Source organism: Coregonus clupeaformis, chromosome 26 (genome assembly GCF_020615455.1).
Source record: "Coregonus clupeaformis isolate EN_2021a chromosome 26, ASM2061545v1, whole genome shotgun sequence".
Lineage (NCBI taxonomy): Eukaryota > Metazoa > Chordata > Actinopteri > Salmoniformes > Salmonidae > Coregonus > Coregonus clupeaformis.
The window spans coordinates 31,879,066-31,897,236 of NC_059217.1; the positions used below are offsets into that span (position 1 = coordinate 31,879,066).

General features: G+C 43.7%; 1 protein-coding gene across 1 annotated transcript; it reads right to left on the minus strand.

Annotated features, from left to right (window-relative positions):
- Positions 1-3,760: 3,760 nt before the first annotated feature.
- LOC121540185 (FYN-binding protein 1) lies at positions 3,761-13,599 on the minus strand. The gene is made up of 11 exons (XM_041848855.1): positions 13,550-13,599; positions 12,424-12,583; positions 11,960-12,142; positions 9,945-10,026; positions 6,865-6,893; positions 5,017-5,080; positions 4,848-4,919; positions 4,679-4,710; positions 4,359-4,389; positions 4,087-4,214; positions 3,761-3,968 (listed from the first exon to the last, which is right to left on the minus strand). Exons 1-10 carry the CDS (start codon positions 13,562-13,564, stop codon positions 4,124-4,126), a joined length of 759 nt encoding a protein of 252 aa, XP_041704789.1. The 5' UTR covers positions 13,565-13,599; the 3' UTR covers positions 3,761-3,968; positions 4,087-4,123.
- Positions 13,600-18,171: the final 4,572 nt, after the last annotated feature.

Consider the following 18,171-nt stretch of genomic DNA (forward strand, 5'->3'; position numbering starts at 1 on the left):
CCCACGTGTGTGTGTATATACTCACCGGATGGTTTATTAGGTACACCCATCTAGTACCGATCTGACCCCCCCTTTGCCCCCAGAACAGCCTGAATTCTTCAGGGGATTCTACAAGGTGTCAGTAACGTTCCACAGGGATGTTCGTCCATGCTGACGTGATGGCATCACGCAGTTGTTGCAGATTGGACAGCAGTACATTCATGCTGTGAACAGCCCATTCCATCTCATCCCAAAGATGCTCTATTGGGTTGATGTCTGGGGACTGAGCAGGCCACTCAAGTAAACTGAACTCGCTGTCATGTTCCAGGCGATGTTTTTCCACTCATTTTTACATTTTAGTCATTTAGCAGACGCTCTTATCCAGAGCGACTTACAGTTAGTGAGTGCAGACATACTGGCCCCCCGTGGGAATCGAACCCACAACCCTGGCGTTGCAAACGCCATGCTCTACCAACTGAGCTACATCCCTGCCGGCCATTCCCTCCCCATACCCTGGACGACGCTGGACCAATTGTGCACCGCCCCATGGGTCTCCCGGTCGCGGCCGGCTACGACAGAGCCTGGATTCGAACCAGGATCTCTAGTGGCACAGCTAGCTGTTTGTGGCCCGCCTGTTAGCTTGCACGATTCTTGCCATTCTCCTTCGACCTCTCATCAACGAGCTGTTTTCGCCCACAGGACTGCTGCTGAGTGGATGTTATTTGTTTGTCGCACCATTCTTGGTAAACATTAGACACTGTCGTGCGTGAAAAGCCCAGGAGGGCGGGCGTTTCTGAGATACTAGACCCGGCGCGTGGCACCGACGATCATACCACGCTCAGTCACTTGTTTTGTCTATTCTAACGTTCCAATTGAACAGTAACTGGATGCCTGTCTGCCGGCTTTATATAACAAGCCACGGCCATGTGACTCACTGTCTGTAGGAGCGATCCATTTATGTTAACTGGGTGGTGTACCTAATAAACGGGCATATCCCATATTTGATATAAATTATACATACTGAGTGTACAAAACATTAGATGATAGATAGATTACTTTTATATTATTCCTGGTATTCCTTAAAGAGGTAGGGTTTCAAGTGTCTCCGGAAGGTGGTCAGTGACTCCGCTATGATCCCTTATTGATGTAATTTGTTAAATCCATTTCAATTGGTGTAGATCAGTGGTCACCAACCGGTCGATCTTCAAGGCATTCCTAGTAGGTAACCTAAAATGTCTGTAGAAAAGCCAACGATAAAGGCTTGCACTCCTTTTGTGTGTGTGTGAGTTGCGCTGTTGGCGGTAGGTGCACTTGATTCAAAAGCCCTGCGCACCGAGTATGCAAAGTGTTTCCATTTTGAACCATTTCATTTGTCTCCAAAGGACAAACTACGTCTACCCGGTGGACCGCGAAATCTGTGGCTAAATCGAGTGCGCCTATTGGGCTGGCCAATCGAATAGCTCAAATCACCGTACAGCGCTTCCCCGGCCACAGCAAAGTTTGATACTAACCTACGTAAGATTGAATAACTTTTAAAACCATGACCACAGAGAGACTGTCAATGAATACAGCAAAGAGCTGCTGTTTTTATGAGTGAGTTTAAGTTTTTATTCAGCATTGTCAACACTGCTTTTATTCAACACTATTACAAAACATAAAACGCTCTTCTCCCATTTTCCACTCGCGCTGCAATGAATGAGTAGCCAAGTGTATCGATAGTCCTGCGTCTTTATTATTATTAGAGATGCGGCGCAACTCGAGGTTTGATGTCAGGTGGAAGACTGTGTCTCTCTCTGGTCAGTCACACCGGAGGAAAGTAAGGATAGAGTAGGGACCGTGAGAGGCGGACCCGCTGCTGCTCTATTCCTCCCTCAGCTGAGAATAGTGCCCTGTTCAAAACAACTGGGAACTCGGAAATCTCCGACTTCAGTGTGTTGAATACAACTGGGAACTCGGTAAAAACGAGATCCGACTGGGAAATTGTTTTGAACGGTCATCCAACTCAGAATTCCTAGTCGGAAACTCTGGCATCTTTCTAGAGCTCCGACCTGAAGATCAAAACATCATGATTTCACCTCGTTTTTCTTCGAGTTCCCAGTTGTCTTGAAAGCACCATGGCCATCAGATGCAGGTACTGTACCATATTATTTCAAGTTATGCTCAGCTGTGGCTCGCAAGTGCTACAAAAACTGATCTATGTTATCAAAGCTTGAGTTTTGAAATATAATATGGTCTGAGAAGAACGATACTGTCAGGCCAGGCATATAGCCAATATGTTGTGGTAATGTATTAGGCCTACTGCTCAAACCTAATCTCTACTGTTTTTATTAGGTTAATGTTACTTTTTAAAAGTAATTTTAAAAAAATATCTGAGCGGTAGATCTTTGCTTGCTTTTTTTAATGCGAAAGCAATCTTGACTCAAAGGTTGGTGACCACTAGTGTAGATGAAAGGGAGGAAACAGGTTAAAGAAGGATTTTGAAGCCTTGAGACAACTGAGACATGGATTGTGTATGTGTGCCATTCAGAGGGTGAATGGGCAAGACAAAATATTTAAGTGCCTTTGAACAGGGTATGGTAGTAGGTGCCAGGCGCACAGGTTTGTGTCAAGAACTGCAACGCTGCTGGGTTTTTAATCTTCAACAGTTTCCCATGTGTATCAAGAATGGTCCACCACCCAAAGGACATCCAGTCAACTTGACACAAGCATTGGAGTCAACATGGGCCAGCATCCCTGTGGAACGCTTTCGACACCTTGTAGAGTCCATGCCACAACGAATTGAGACTGTTTTGAGGGTAAAGGGGTGGAACTTAATATTAGGAAGGTGTTCTTAATGTTTTGAACACTGTATGTCTGATCGTAGCTGCTACAGGGTCAGGGAGAAACTCTGCTCCCTGCTGCTACACTCATGCAATTACACACAGCAATGCCCCTAGATTCTGGTGTTTATACACACGCACTCAGTCAGTGTAAGGTGTACCTCTTTACAAGGGTTAAGGTGTGTTGTCACTGTATTCAGACTTCTGGAACCAAAGTGTTCTTCTCTTCTGTCTGTGTGTGAGAGTGAAATGTACCTCTTCCTCTCCTCTGTGAGGTGTGGTTTTCTGTGTTATATGTATTGCATGGCGGTGCTGTTCTGATTTGCACTTTACTGAGTATTTATTGTCAAACACAATTACATTGACCTATACAGTAGACCACTGCTTTGCGTTTTTATTAATTGGCAGATCATAACTATCAGAGCTGGTAGCTAAATGAACATGACTTAAACTAATGACTTCCTCTCTCTCTAATACTTAATGGGAAATACACTGAGAATATAAAACAACAGACAGACAAATCTCATATGGCAGGCATCCCATTCTCTGTGTAGTGCACTACTTTTGACCAGAGCCCTATGTGGCTAACCCTGTGTCACTTAGGTCAAAGTTAGTGCACTACATGGGGAATAGGGTGTCATTTTAGACACAGACAGTAGCTGGATACAGACTGTTGATTTGTCATAGCCAAACACGAACACCTGTAAAGATTTATTACACTGTGGAACCTCAATGTATGCATGGTATCCCATAGTTGTCTTTGTATAAAACGATTGAACATTAAGTATAAACAGAACTGCTCTCTGTCTGTATCCTTCCCTTAATCTCAACCTCCATAACCCTGGATGGACATCAAAACAAGGGATTCAATCTGAAACACTATAGCGTTATTGACATTTTAAAGTTCATTTCCAAATGAGTCGACATCTGCAGCATTTACCTTGAATGCGATCTCCGCAAAGACGCTAACGTTGCCTTCAAAATCTGCATTGTTGACTAGAGCGCTCGGATTGAATCCCGGCCTAAACAATATTATAACAGAGAAATAGTCCATCCGATTGCAGGTTGTCCAAACGGCGATCCTTCATGTCTCCGTTATCTGAGTGATTGTCATGGAGATGACTGGCACTTGACGACATACCATCTTGCCATTCTTCCTCTGCTCTCCAACTGCTCATAGAAGAGAGAACAGACACAGACATCATCAATGCATGATCAATGGCCTACTGGTATTGACTGACTGATCAATGGTTCTTAATGGCTGATTATTGTAAAGTATCATTTTTACCTGTTCAACTACCTGTTTTACGGTAGTTGGTAGTCTACTAAGCGTCATTGATTATGTCGTCTGAATACAGGTCAGGAGGAGGAAGAATCACCATGCCTGGAAAGGCCAAATCTGCTTCCTCTTTACATCTACATAGAAACACACATGCATGTCAGACACACACTCGCGCACACACACTCAATGACACAGCTCAATAACATTCACAATCCAAGCCCAGAAAACCAGTCTGACAACAGATTACACAATGTGACATTTTTTTCTATCCTACTTACGGGTACACTGGTTCTTCTATATCCACGGGACCTGGAAAGTAAAAAAGAATGTTTTAAACGTAAAGGTATTTTTCCACTCTGTGTCATCAGTGTCAGATTCAGACGTAAAAAGTGGATTCCTTTCATTGAACTCAAAAAATTCCAACAACATTCTTTCAACCTTTATTGGCTGATTTCCCAGACCCAAATGAAACCCTACTGGGCTATGAAAGAAAGGTATGCTAAATGGATAATCTGTGTCTGGCTAACCAGCCCAAAGACTATAGGCCTAATGTGTGGAATGTGTAGGACACAGAATCCATACATAGATCTTTACTTACTGATTAGTTCTTCAGGTTCAGGTTCTTCAGGTCTTCTCAGAGGGAGACAGTAGAGAAAGAGAGAGATGGAGAGAAAAAACAGAGAAACAAGAGGTAAACATCAAAGGAAACATTCAATCACCTTTACCTTCATCTGCGTGTGCGCGTGTGTGTGTGCAGGTATATGTACCTCCTGATGGGTTCCTCTACAACAGGTTTGTGGAAGAAAGTGGCCAGCTTCTGAAGTGCTTCATGTCTCGCCCTGCAGAACAGACATCAGAAGGGAGACATGATAACTATTGGACAGAATATTGTTAATACTATTCAAATCATTGTCTTATTATCTGTGTGTGACTCACTGCATGCCATCTATGGTGGTGTCACTGAGTGTGTGTTGGTGGTGGATGCTAGGCTCTCTGCTTCCTGGAGGAAGAAAACACACACACAATAATGTAAACAACAACAGATATAATCGGCCAAAGGTACAGTGAGGGAAAAAAGTATTTGATCCCCTGCTGATTTTGTACGTTTGCCCTCTGACAAAGACATGATCAGTCTATAATTTTAATGGTAGGTTTATTTGAACAGTGAGACAGAATAACAACAAAAAAATCCAGAAAAACGAATGTCAAAAATGTTATACATTGTTTTGCATTTTAATGAGGGAAATAAGTATTTGACCCCTCTGCAAAACATGACTTAGTACTTGGTGGCAAAACCCTTGTTGGCAATCACAGAGGTCAGACGTTTCTTGTAGTTGGCCACCAGGTTTGCACACATCTCAGGAGGGATTTTGCCCCACTCCTCTTTGCAGATCTTCTCCAAGTCATTAAGGTTTCGAGGCTGACGTTTGGCAACTCAAACCTTCAGCTCCCTCCACAGATTTTCTATGGGATTAAGGTCTGGAGACTGGCTAGGCCACTCCAGGACCTTAATGTGCTGCTTCTTGAGCCTCTCCTTTGTTGCCTTGGCCGTGTGTTTTGGGTCATTGTCATGCTGGAATACCCATCCACGACCCATTTTCAATGCCCTGGCTGAGGGAAGGAGGTTCTCACCCAAGATTTGACGGTACATGGCCCCGTCCATCGTCCCTTTGATGCGGTGAAGTTGTCCTGTCCCCTTAGCAGAAAAACACCCCCAAAGCATAATGTTTCCACCTCCATGTTTGATGGTGTCCTTGGGGTCATAGGCAGCATTCCTCCTCCTCCAAACATGGCGAGTTGAGTTGATGCCAAAGAGCTCCATTTTGGTCTCATCTGACCACAACACTTTCACCCAGTTCTCCTCTGAATCATTCAGATGTTCATTGGCAAACTTCAGACGGGCCTGTATATGTGCTTTCTTGAGCAGGGGGACCTTGCGGGCGCTGCAGAATTTCAGTCCTTCACGGCGTAGTGTGTTACCAATTGTTTTCTTGGTGACTATGGTCCCAGCTGCCTTGAGATCATTGACAAGATCCTCCCGTGTAGTTCTGGGCTGATTCCTCACCGTTCTCATGATCATTGCAACTCCACAAGGTGAGATCTTGCATGGAGCCCCAGGCCAAGGGAGATTGACACTTATTTTGTGTTTCTTCAATTTGCGAATAATCGCCCCAACTGTTGTCACCTTCTCACCAAGCTGCTTGGCGATGGTCTTGTAGCCCATTCCAGCCTTGTGTAGGTCTACTATCTTGTCCCTGACATCCTTGGAGAGTTATTTGGTCTTGGCCATAGTGGAGAGTTTGGAATCTGATTGATTGATTGCTTCTGTGGACAGGTGTCTTTTACACAGGTAACAAGCTGAGATTAGGAGCACTCCCTTTAAGAGTGTGCTCCTAATCTCAGCTCGTTACCTGTATAAAAGACACCTGGGAGCCAGAAATCTTTCTGATTGAGAGGGGGTCAAATACTTATTTCCCTCATTAAAATGCAAATCAATCTATAACATTTTTGACATGCGTTTTTCTGGATTTTTGTTGTTGTTATTCTGTCTCTCACTGTTCAAACAAACCTACCATTAAAATTATAGACTGATCATTTATTTGTCAGTGGGCAAACATATAAAATCAGCAGGGGATCAAATACTTTTTCCCTCACTGATTTTAGGTATTTAAAGAGAGGAAGAAAAGATGAGCAGGACGTGCAGGAAGCTGAGGCCAGTCATGGCTCATTGATAGTCAGATAGATAATTGAAACCCAGTGGCTTGACTGTGGTGTTTTACTCACCCATCCTGGACATTGTTTGGATGTGGCCGCTGCAGAAGAGAACAGTGATGTCATGCAGATTCAAAGTTCCTGACATCAAAGTCAATAGTCCCCACTATGATAGCCCTCACCATAACAGTCCCATGGGCCCGATTCCGACCCGAGTTAAGCGCGAGTAAAGGGAAAGTAATTCCCTTTTTATCTGCTTTTCTCTCTATGCGTATTCTGACCTTGAACTTAAGCATGAGAATAGCAGGCTATTCACCCACTATTCGTTTGAGGTGGACTTGAATAAATGAAGGTATGGTAGAGGTGTGTCTACAGATACACCGTATTCTGACCTGGACTTAATTCCCTCATAATTCCACCACCTTTACGCACGAGGAAACCATGAATAAGGTTGAGCGAACCTGCCTGTTCCAAGTGGAAAAAGCATCTACTTTCTTTTTTTCAATAGAAATAACAGCATTCTCCATGCACAGTCATTTATAAATTGATAAGAGTTAGGTAAATGAGCAATCCGTTTGGAGAAGGGGATTGTAAATACAAATAGCAATTGCAATATGCCTGGGCTTTTCTCCATTTTATTTTACAATTTGTATCATGTTAAATATTAGTCAGTATCGGGAGCCACCGTCAGTAATACCCACAAACATTTATTTTTGCATCATTCCATTCTGTTTACATTTCTTTCCTCTGTCACGTCCTTGTAAATTGTTCCTGAGGGTCGCTAGCATTAGTGGATCATATAGACATGCAATAATTTGGGACATGTAGCCTATTTGAATCATTATGGAACTCAGACCACACGTAGCAGGTTCCTGACAACCGGTCCGATGTCATACAGTTCCATGATTAGTGAGAATTAGGGTAGATTTGTAGGATTATTATTCAACCCCTATTGTACACTTTCTCACCTTCCAAAATGTTATGGATTGAACTTGAATATGACAACTTTCAGGATGAATCAAACCACTATATTTGTTATTAATCAATATACACTGCTCAAAAAAATAAAGGGAACACTTAAACAACACAATGTAACTCCAAGTCAATCACACTTCTGTGAAATCAAACTGTCCACTTAGGAAGCAACACTGATTGACAATAAATGTCACATGCTGTTGTGCAAATGGAATAGACAACAGGTGGAAATTATAGGCAATTAGCAAGACACCCCCAATAAAGGACTGGTTTTGCAGGTGGTGACCACAGACCACTTCTCAGTTCCTATGCTTCCTGGCTGATGTTTTGGTCACTTTTGAATGCTGGCGGTGCTTTCACTCTAGTGGTAGCATGAGACGGAGTCTACAACCCACACAAGTGGCTCAGGTAGTGCAGCTCATCCAGGATGGCACATCAATGCGAGCTGTGGCAAGAAGGTTTGCTGTGTCTGTCAGCGTAGTGTCCAGAGCATGGAGGCGCTACCAGGAGACAGGCCAGTACATCAGGAGACGTGGAGGAGGCCGTAGGAGGGCAACAACCCAGCAGCAGGACTGCTACCTCCGCCTTTGTGCAAGGAGGAGCAGGAGGAGCACTGCCAGAGCCCTGCAAAATGACCTCCAGCAGGCCACAAATGTGCATGTGTCTGCTCAAACGGTCAGAAACAGACTTCATGAGGGTGGTATGAGGGCCCGACGTCCACAGGTGGGGGTTGTGCTTACAGCCCAACACCGTGCAGGACGTTTGGCATTTGCCAGAGAACACCAAGATTGGCAAATTCGCCACTGGCGCCCTGTGCTCTTCACAAATGAAAGCAGGTTCACACTGAGCACGTGACAGACGTGACAGAGTCTGGAGACGCCGTGGAGAATGTTCTGCTGCCTGCAACATCCTCCAGCATGACCGGTTTGGCGGTGGGTCAGTCATGGTGTGGGGTGGCATTTCTTTGGGGGCCGCACAGCCCTCCATGTGCTCGCCAGAGGTAGCCTGACTGCCATTAGGTACCGAGATGAGATCCTCAGACCCCTTGTGAGACCATATGCTGGTGCGGTTGGCCCTGGGTTCCTCCTAATGCAAGACAATGCTAGACCTCATGTGGCTGGAGTGTGTCAGCAGTTCCTGCAAGAGGAAGGCATTGATGCTATGGACTGGCCCGCCCGTTCCCCAGACCTGAATCCAATTGAGCACATCTGGGACATCATGTCTCGCTCCATCCACCAACGCCACGTTGCACCACAGACTGTCCAGGAGTTGGTGGATGCTTTAGTCCAGGTCTGGGAGGAGATCCCTTAGGAGACCATCCGCCACCTCATCAGGAGCATGCCCAGGCGTTATAGGGAGGTCATACAGGCACGTGGAGGCCACACACACACTACTGAGCCTCATTTTGACTTGTTTTAAGGACATTACATCAAAGTTGGATCAGCCTGTAATGTGGTTTTCCACTTTAATTTTGAGGGTGACTCCAAATCCAGACCTCCATGGGTTGATACATTTGACTTCCATTGATAATTTTTGTGTGATTTTGTTGTCAGCACATTATTTCATTCATTCAGATCTAGGATGTGTTATTTTAGTGTTCCCTTTATTTTTTTGAGCAGTGTATTTAGTGCGTAAAGGCTCTCCAAACTGTTATTTTTTTATTCATACATACTTTCCTAACCTTAAAATGTGTCTAAATAATCTAAAACATCAGAGTATTTTTAAATCCACCAGTTGGTGCTGAAACTGAGACAAATATGTATAGATGGCATTCTTTCATTGATCTCTATAATCTGAAACCGTTCTCTCCATGTATTTCATTGTGTCTGTTGACAAAATTGTAATTAAAAAGGTACACTGTTTAAAGGGATGGCTTAAGATCAATGTACTGAAAACCCTATTGAATGAAAACTCCATGAGAAAATCTGTTGGCCATCAAGTGGGAGGGTTTTCAGTGGTTGAATGTAATGTATTCAGAGCGAGCAAGGTAGCCACACCTGCAGAGTGTGTTATGTGACTGAAAAAAGTAAGTCTGAATACCAAATACTGAGAAGTGCGTAGGAAAGGCGTGCGTAGGAAAGACATCAATTCCTAAATCGGGATCGGGCCCGAATGGTGAATAGTCCCCATATCTAAACGTGCCTGTTAAAATAGTTAATGTTGCGGTGTGTACTTACCTCTCTGTAGGATCTTCCTCAATGGGGGAGGAGAGCGCTTCATCATCATCATCACACATCCACTCCTCACTTTCGTCTGTGACTGGGGGGAGAACACACACACACACACAGAGTTTTACCTTTTACTGCAGTGGGCTAAATCAGGGCCACACAAGAGTGTTTCTTGGTAGTCTTAAACAAATCTACTTTGAAACAAAAGTATACACCTCACACACATGGTTGTTTTTGAAAAAAAGAAGACGCCTGTACCATGTCAGATATAGAGTTGAAATTTTTTTAAATTTTGAGTTTGCATCCCAATACAGTGCATTGGGAAAGTATTCAGACCCCTTTACTTTTTCCACATTTTGTTACGTTACAGCCTTATTCTAAAATTGATTAAATAGTTTTTTTCCCTACATGCAATACCCCATAATGACAAAGCAAAAACAGTTTTTGAAATTTTTGCAAATGTATTACAAATAAAAAAACGGAAATATCACATTTACATAAGTATTCAGACCCTTTACTCAGTACTTTGTTGAAGCAACTTTGGCAGCAATTACAACCTTGACACCTGTATTGGGGGAGTTTCTCCCATTCTTCTCTGCAGAGCCTCTCAAGCTCTGTTATGTTGATGGGGAGCGTCGCTGCACAGCTATTTTCAGGTCTCTCCAGAGATGTTCGATCGGGTTCAAGTCCGGGCTCTGGCTGGGAAACTCAAGGACATTCAGAGACCTGTTCCAAAGCCACTCCTGTGTTGTCTTGGCTGTGTGCTTAGGGTTGTTGTCCTGTTGGAAGGTGAACCTTCGCCTCAGTCTGAGGTCCTGAGCGCTCTGGAGCAGGTTTTCATCAAGGATCTCTGTACTTTGCTCCGTTCATCTTTCCCTTGATCCTGACTAGTCTCCCAGTTCTTGCCGCTGAAAAACATCCCCACAGCATGACGCTGCCACCACCATGCTTCACCTTAGGGATGGTGCCAAGTTTTCTCCAGACGTGACGCTTGGCATTCAGGCCAGATCTTGATTTCATCAGACCAGAGAATTTTGTTTCTCATGGTCTGAGTCTTTAGGTGCCTTTTGGCAAACTCCAAGCGGGCTGTCATGTGCCTTTTACTGAGGAGTGGCTTCCGTCTGGCCAACTCTACCATAAAGGCCTGATTGGTGGAGTGCTGCAGAGATGGTTGTCCTTCTGGAAGTTTCTCCCATCTCCACAGAGGAATTCTGGAGCTCTGGCAGAGTGACCATCGGGTTCTTGGTCACCTCCCTGACCAAGGCCCTTCTCCCTGGCTGGGCGGCCAGCTCTAGGAAGAGTCTTGGAGGTTCCAAACTTCTTCCATTTAAGAATGATGGAGGCCACTGTGTTCTTGTGGACCTTCAAAGCTGCAGAAATGTTTTGGTACCCTTCCCCAGATCTGCGCCTCGACACAATCCTGTCTCGGAGTTCTATGGACAATTCCTTCGACCTCATGGCTTGGTTTTTGCTCTGACATGCGCTTTCAACTGTGAGACCTTATATGGACAGGTGTGTGCCTTTCCAAATCATGTCCAATCAATTGAATTTACCACAGGTGGACTCCAGTCAAGTTGTAGAAACATCTCAAGGATGATCAATGGACACATGATGCAACTGAGCTCAATTTCGAATCTCATAGCAAACGGTCTGAATACTTATGTAAATAAGGTATTTCTGTTTTTTGATTTTTTATAAATTTGCTAGAATTTCTAAAAAACTGTTTTCGCTTCGTCATTATGGGGTATTATGTAATACATTTTAGAATAAGGGCTCTGAATACTTTCCGAAGGCACTGTACATCACAGAACACAGAATAATTTAACAAAACTGTTTAACATAGATATTTGTCGGGTTCTTTGAAATAATCTATATTAATTATGAAAAATATTAATAACATTCCACCCATGAGGCCAAAGAGAGCGCTTTTGGTCATTGACTTCAGGAAAGGGCTACTAGTTCATTTGGATCCACAATATGATATGTGCACGTGCACATGAATGACTGAACAGTGAAGTACTTACAGCTGCCTGTATCTTCCTGTAGTGGGTAGTGATTGGACGTCCTGCTGCCCATACTGGCCACCTCTCCTCCCTGTTCTACCAGAGTACTGCTGTCCTTATGGCTGATGGCATGAGAAGCCTTCTTCCCCAGCTCCAACATCTCCTTAATGTCCAGCTCCACCTGGCTCACTGAGATGTACCCATCTATATCACACATAGATATAACACTGATTACACCTGCTATAACTAAGATGTACCCATCTACACACACAGATAGTTTGTAAACACATATTACTCATGTTGTACCCATCTGCAAGACAGTTTTCACATACAGTAGGTCTTCAAGTAATGACAACACAACAACACAACCAGTCTGTGATCCCACATTCAAACAACTACTGTAGATTTTGAACTATTACTTTGACTAATGTTATGCCCACCTGTATTTGTGTAGAGGTCAGGAGTTAGGTAGGTGTGTAACTTACATGTATTAGTGCTGTCCCTGGCTAGCCATTTTCCTTTGGGGCAGTTTGTGGTCCGTATGATGCTGACGATGTCCCGATTCTTCACAGCCAGGTCGTTCTTACGTCCTTTAGATGCTACCGTCACCGTAGCCTGATATATAGCCTCCTCCTGACCTGTTATCTGCACACGCACAAAGGCATGCACATGCACACACAGTGAAAATATAATCTCAGCAGTCTATTATGTATTTACTGTAGTGGAGTGCGATGAATGCAATGTAAATCTTTTTTTTTTTTTTTTTACCTTCATTTAACTAGGCAAGTCAGTTAAGAACAAATTCTTATTTACAATGACGGCCTACCAAAGGCAAAAGGCCTCCTGCGGGGACAGGGGCTGGGATTAAAAATAAAAATATAGGACAAAACACACATCACGACGAGAGACACCACAACACTACATAAAGAGACCTAACACAACAACAGCATGGTAGCAACACCACATGACAGCAACATGGTAGCAACACAACATGGCAGCAGCACAACATGGTAGCAGCACAAAACATGGTACAAACATTATTGGGCACAGACAACAGAACAATGGCAAGAAGGTAGAGACAACAATACATCACGCGAAGCAGCCACAACTGTCAGTAAGAGTGTCCATGATTGAGTCTTTGAATGAAGAGATCGAGATAAAACTGTCCAGTTTGAGTCTTTCTTTGCAGCTGGGCTTTACATTAATGACATCAGTTGCTAGAGGGGCTGCTATTGTTGATATTACCCTGTGTATTAATCTGTGTATTATTGAGTGTAGTAGTGTAGTGTGCAGTGTTTGTACTAGCAACACTTGGGTTAGGGTTATATGACATTTCCTATAAGTCCCACCCCCTCTCTCGTCGTTAGTATTGAGACTTGAGATCCAACTGTGACTTCTGCGAAAATCATTCATTGACGTCATTGGGAGATTTGCTCAAAAATGAAAGTCAACCATGTGGATCTCAAATCAGAATACATCTCTCTGTGATAGGTGAAGTTATTACCATGTAACCATGTTGTTCAGTTAATCTTCCATCCTGAAGGAATGAAATCGCACTGGTTTCTACTGCCGAGAATACTATTCCTCTTCTCTCCTCTCAGGATTTCTTACCTTAAACTTCTTCATCTCATTTTCTTTCTTCTCTCTCTCTTTCTGCTCCTTCCTCGCTCTCTCTTTCTGCTCCTTCCTCGCTCTCTCTTTCTGCTCTTTCTTCTCCTTCTCCAGATGTTGTTTTTCTTTCTTCTTCAGTGCTTTCTCCTCTGGGGTTTCCAGAGCAGGCTTCTTAAAAGACCAGCCAGTCTTGGGTGTTCCTTCAGTCTGTAAACAATAGGAAGATGAGGGACATGTCTGATAAGATCTTTAATGGGTGATTAGATTCCCACAGGATAGATGCAGAGAAGTGTCTGACAGATAGAGCAGCTTTTACTGTGTGTAACAGACCTGGGTCAAATATTTTCAAATACTGAGCTATCAACCAATCAAAAGACCCAGAATCTTCCTTACCGGAGACTGAGTCTCAGCATATGGGTCTGTGAAAAGATAAAAGGAAGATAAATAGTTAAGAAAACATGATGACATATTTTATGTTAGTTAATCTTATTGGTGGCAGTTATGGCTAGATAAGATACAATCATGAGTGCGATAGCAATTCCAGTCTGTCTAGGGTCGATAGGAGAAAATAGGTAAACACACATAAACCTCACTGCCTAGACACTGGCCTGCATAACATTACACACAGTACACACACACTCAACAACTGACCTCATCTCACACACTCACACCCACAGCTGGAAACTTTCATGCTGGTGGATGGTATCTGAGTGAGAACTTACTGTAAGGGGCCTGTGTCTTACTCTTTGGTTCCTTCTTTTTCTTGGTGGATTGACCCTTGACCTTCTGTTTGGCTGAGGGCATGTGCTCATTGGCATTGTCACAGCTCTCATAGGTGCCGTCCTCTGCCTGGGCTCTGGAGGGGTGGGGGTGGGGAACGGTCAGTCAGGGACAAGAACATGACATAGAACAATATTCTAGTGGAGAACAGGAGCTGGATATGTTCTTTTTAAGGTAAGAATTAGGTAAGTTTGAGAGAGAGAAAGAGTTAGCTGGTTGTGTTACCCTGCCGCTGGCTGGGGGTCCTGGCTGGAAGGGGAGGCAGGGACAGTTTCTGGAATCTCTCTGAATTCAACTCCAAACTCTGGAACTCTGTGGTCCTCAAATTCTGGAACCCCCTCCCCCTCTTCCAGAATCTCCTGCTTTAGAAGCACTGTCTCTGGAATGTTGTCTACATCTAGCGGGACTAACTCAGGGTCACCATATTTCCCGTTCCCCCACTCTGACCTCCCTAACTCCACCAAGTCTGCAGGCTGCATTTCTAGGGCTTCCAATTTCAGAAGCTCCGACCCTCCGTCCTCAAACTCGGGAACGTCAAGAGCAGGATCGGCTACGGAGAACTCTAGAGGAGCAGGAATCTCCACAGCTGAGAAGAAAGACCGATAGTTACCCAACATGAAGAACCACACACTGATAACACTACTCTATCCTTTCTCTTTTAGTTTCCCAGTTTATTAGTGTGTGTGTGAGATATGTTTGTCTATGTGCAATGTAATGTGGTTTGTGAACACACTGCTGTGGACCACTTTAGTGACAGAACATGTCCAGTGTGAGGAGAAGTGGGTAGGATGTACCATGGGCGGTCAGGTCCATGGAGGGGAGTCGGAGGGGTTTCTCTTGCAGGGGTCGCAGGGTGGAGGCCTCCGGGAGGTGCCTCCTCAGGAGAGGAGGGGGCACCACCAACAGGTCTGGTATCAGGTCCCCTGCTATCCCCTCCAACACAGGAAACGCCTGCCCTAAAGAGGGAGAGAGACATGTTGAATATTAGGCTTGGGCATGTATACCATATACAGTTGAAGTAGGAAGTTTACATATACCTTAGCCAAATACGTTTAAACTCAGTTTTTCACAATTCCTGACATTTAATCCTAGTAAAAATTCCCTGTCTTAGGTCAGTTAGGATCACCACTTTATTTTATGAATGTGAAATGTCAGAATAATAGTAGAGAGAATGATTTATTTAAGCTTTTATTTATTTCATCACATTCCCAGTGGGTCAGAAGTTTACATACACTCAAATAGTATTTGGTAGCATTGCCTTTAAATTGTTTAACTTGGGTCAAACGTTTTGGGTAGCCTTCCACAAGTTTCCCACAATAAGTTGGGTGAATTTTTGTCCATTCCTCCTGACAGAGCTGGTGTAACTGAGTCAGGTTTGTAGGCCTCCTTGCTCGCAGACACTTTTTCAGTTCTGCCCACAAATTTTCTATAGGATTGAGGTCAGGGCTTTGTGATGGCCACTCCAATACCTTGACTTTGTTGTCCTTAAGCCATTTTGCCACAACTTTGGAAGTATGCTTGGGGTCATTGTCCATTTGGAAGACCCATTTGCGACCAAGCTTTAACTTCCTGACTGATGTCTTGAGATGTTGCTTCAATATATCCACATAATTTTCCTTCCTCATGATGCAATCTATTTTGTGAAGTGCACCAGTCCCTCCTGCAGCAAAGCACCCCCACAGCATGATGCTGCCAACCCCGTGCTTCACGGTTGGGATGGTGTTCTTCGGCTTGCAAGCAAACCCCTTTTTCCTCCAAACATAACGATGGTCATTATGGCCAAACAGTTCTATTTTTGTTTCATCAGACCAGAGGACATTTCTCCAAAAAGTACGATCTTTGTCCCCATGTGCAGTTGCAAACCGTAGTCTGGCTTTTTTATGGCGGTTTTGGAGCAGTGGCTTCTTCCTTGCTGAGCGGCCTTTCAGGTTATGTCAATATAGGACTCGTTTTACTGTGGAGATAGATACTTTTGTACCTGTTTCCACCAGCATCTTCACAAGGTCCTTTGCTGTTGTTCTGGGATTGATTTGCACTTTTCGCACCAAAGTACGTTCATCTCTAGGAGACAGAACGCATCTCCTTCCTGAGCGTATGACGGCTGCGTGGTCCCATGGTGTTTATACTTGCGTACTATTGTTTATACAGATGAGCATGGTATCTTCAGGCATTTGGAAATTGCTCCCAAGGATGAACCAGACTTGTGGAGGTCTACCATTTTTTTTCTGAGGTCTTGGCTGATTTCTTTTGATTTTCCCATGATGTCAAGCAAAGAGGTACTGAGTTTGAAGGTAGGCCTTGAAATACATCCACAGGTACACCTCCAATTGACTCAAATGATGTCAATTAGCCTATCAGAAGCTTCTAAAGCCATGACATAATTTTTTTGAATTTTCCAAGCTGTTTAAAGTCACAGTCAACTTTGTGTATGTAAACTTCTGACCCACTGGAATTGTGATACAGTGAATTTAAAGTGAAATAATCTGTCTGTAAACAATTGTTGGAAAAATTATATGTGTCATGCACATAGTAAATGTCCTAACCGACTTGCCAAAACTATAGTTTGTTAACAAGACATTTGTGGAGTGGTTGAAAAACGAGTTTTAATGACTCCAACCTAAGTGTATGTAAACTTCCGACTTCAACTGTATACCGTATACCGGGGTATTTTGAAATACCGACAGTATGAAGCTCGGGGTGTGTGTGCTATGCCACTGCTTAAAACTACAAGTTAACTATCTAAGATGTGCCAATTAAATTATCTCCGGCGCAGGCTTCCAGGGTCGTCAATAGTTACCACAGCCAGTCATAAACCCCGGCTATTTCTACAATTTATCCTCTTAAAATGTGATTTTAAACCTAACCATACTCCTAACCTTACATTTTAGCAGACACTCTTATCCAGAGTTACTTACAGGAGCAATTTAGGGTTAAGTGCCTTGCTCAAGGACACATCTTTCACCCAGGGATTCAAACAAGCGACCTTTCGGCTACTGGCGCAATGCTCTTAACCGCTAGGCTACCTTGCGCCCTTATGGCAACAGGACTCCAGCTATGCATTTGGTTTGCTTAACTTGCTAGCAAAGTGGGTAGCTTGCAAGATCAAGCTTCTTGGTCACAGTAGAGACAATCAATCCCCTCCTGGAAAGAAATAGAGCCCCTTGTGTGCACTGCCTATAATACTGTATACCCCGGTATGGCACAGGAACGGTATGAAGGTATGAAAATCTGGATACCGCCCAAACCTATTCAATATTAAGAATGCTAAAGCAGTGAAAACTACAGTGTGTAGGTTATTGTTTTGTTGTAGTGTAACGCTGTGAAGCGAGAGTCTGAGCGGTTGTACTGGCCTGTTCACTGAGTCAGACAGGAGGAACACTCTGATTTACTGATAACAACATTCCTCAACTTAAAACTATGTAATCATCACCAACAAGAGAGTTAGAACACAAGACACAGTTGCCCCACAGTGACACACCGAAGATAGTTTAAATACCTCTCTTTCTCCACCCTACTCTCCCCTTCTCTTCCTCTCCTACGCCCTACTCTCCCACTCTCTTCCTTCCCCTTTCCTCCTCCTCACTTCCCCACAGGGTTGGGGAGTAACTGATTTAATGTAATCAGTTAAATGTAATCTAATTTCAAAAAAACTAACTGTAATCAGTTACGTCACCAGCTAAAATATTGTAATCAGATTACAGATACTTTTGAAAAACTAGATGCTAACTTCTTGAATTACTTTTCAATTCAGGAAGTATGTTTGCGAAAAAATACATTATGACATTCAATTCAGCATTGGAAAAAGGCGCAAGTTTTATGTTTGTTCCACCTGAGCGAGTCTA

Coding starts and splice junctions, on each gene's coding strand:
- LOC121540185 (XM_041848855.1), bottom strand. Junction 4,711..4,847: donor GTAGAGGAACCCATCAGGAG/GTACATATACCT, acceptor CCCTCTGAGAAG/ACCTGAAGAACCTGAACCTG. Junction 4,390..4,678: donor TGAACCTGAAGAACTAATCA/GTAAGTAAAGAT, acceptor TTTACTTTCCAG/GTCCCGTGGATATAGAAGAA.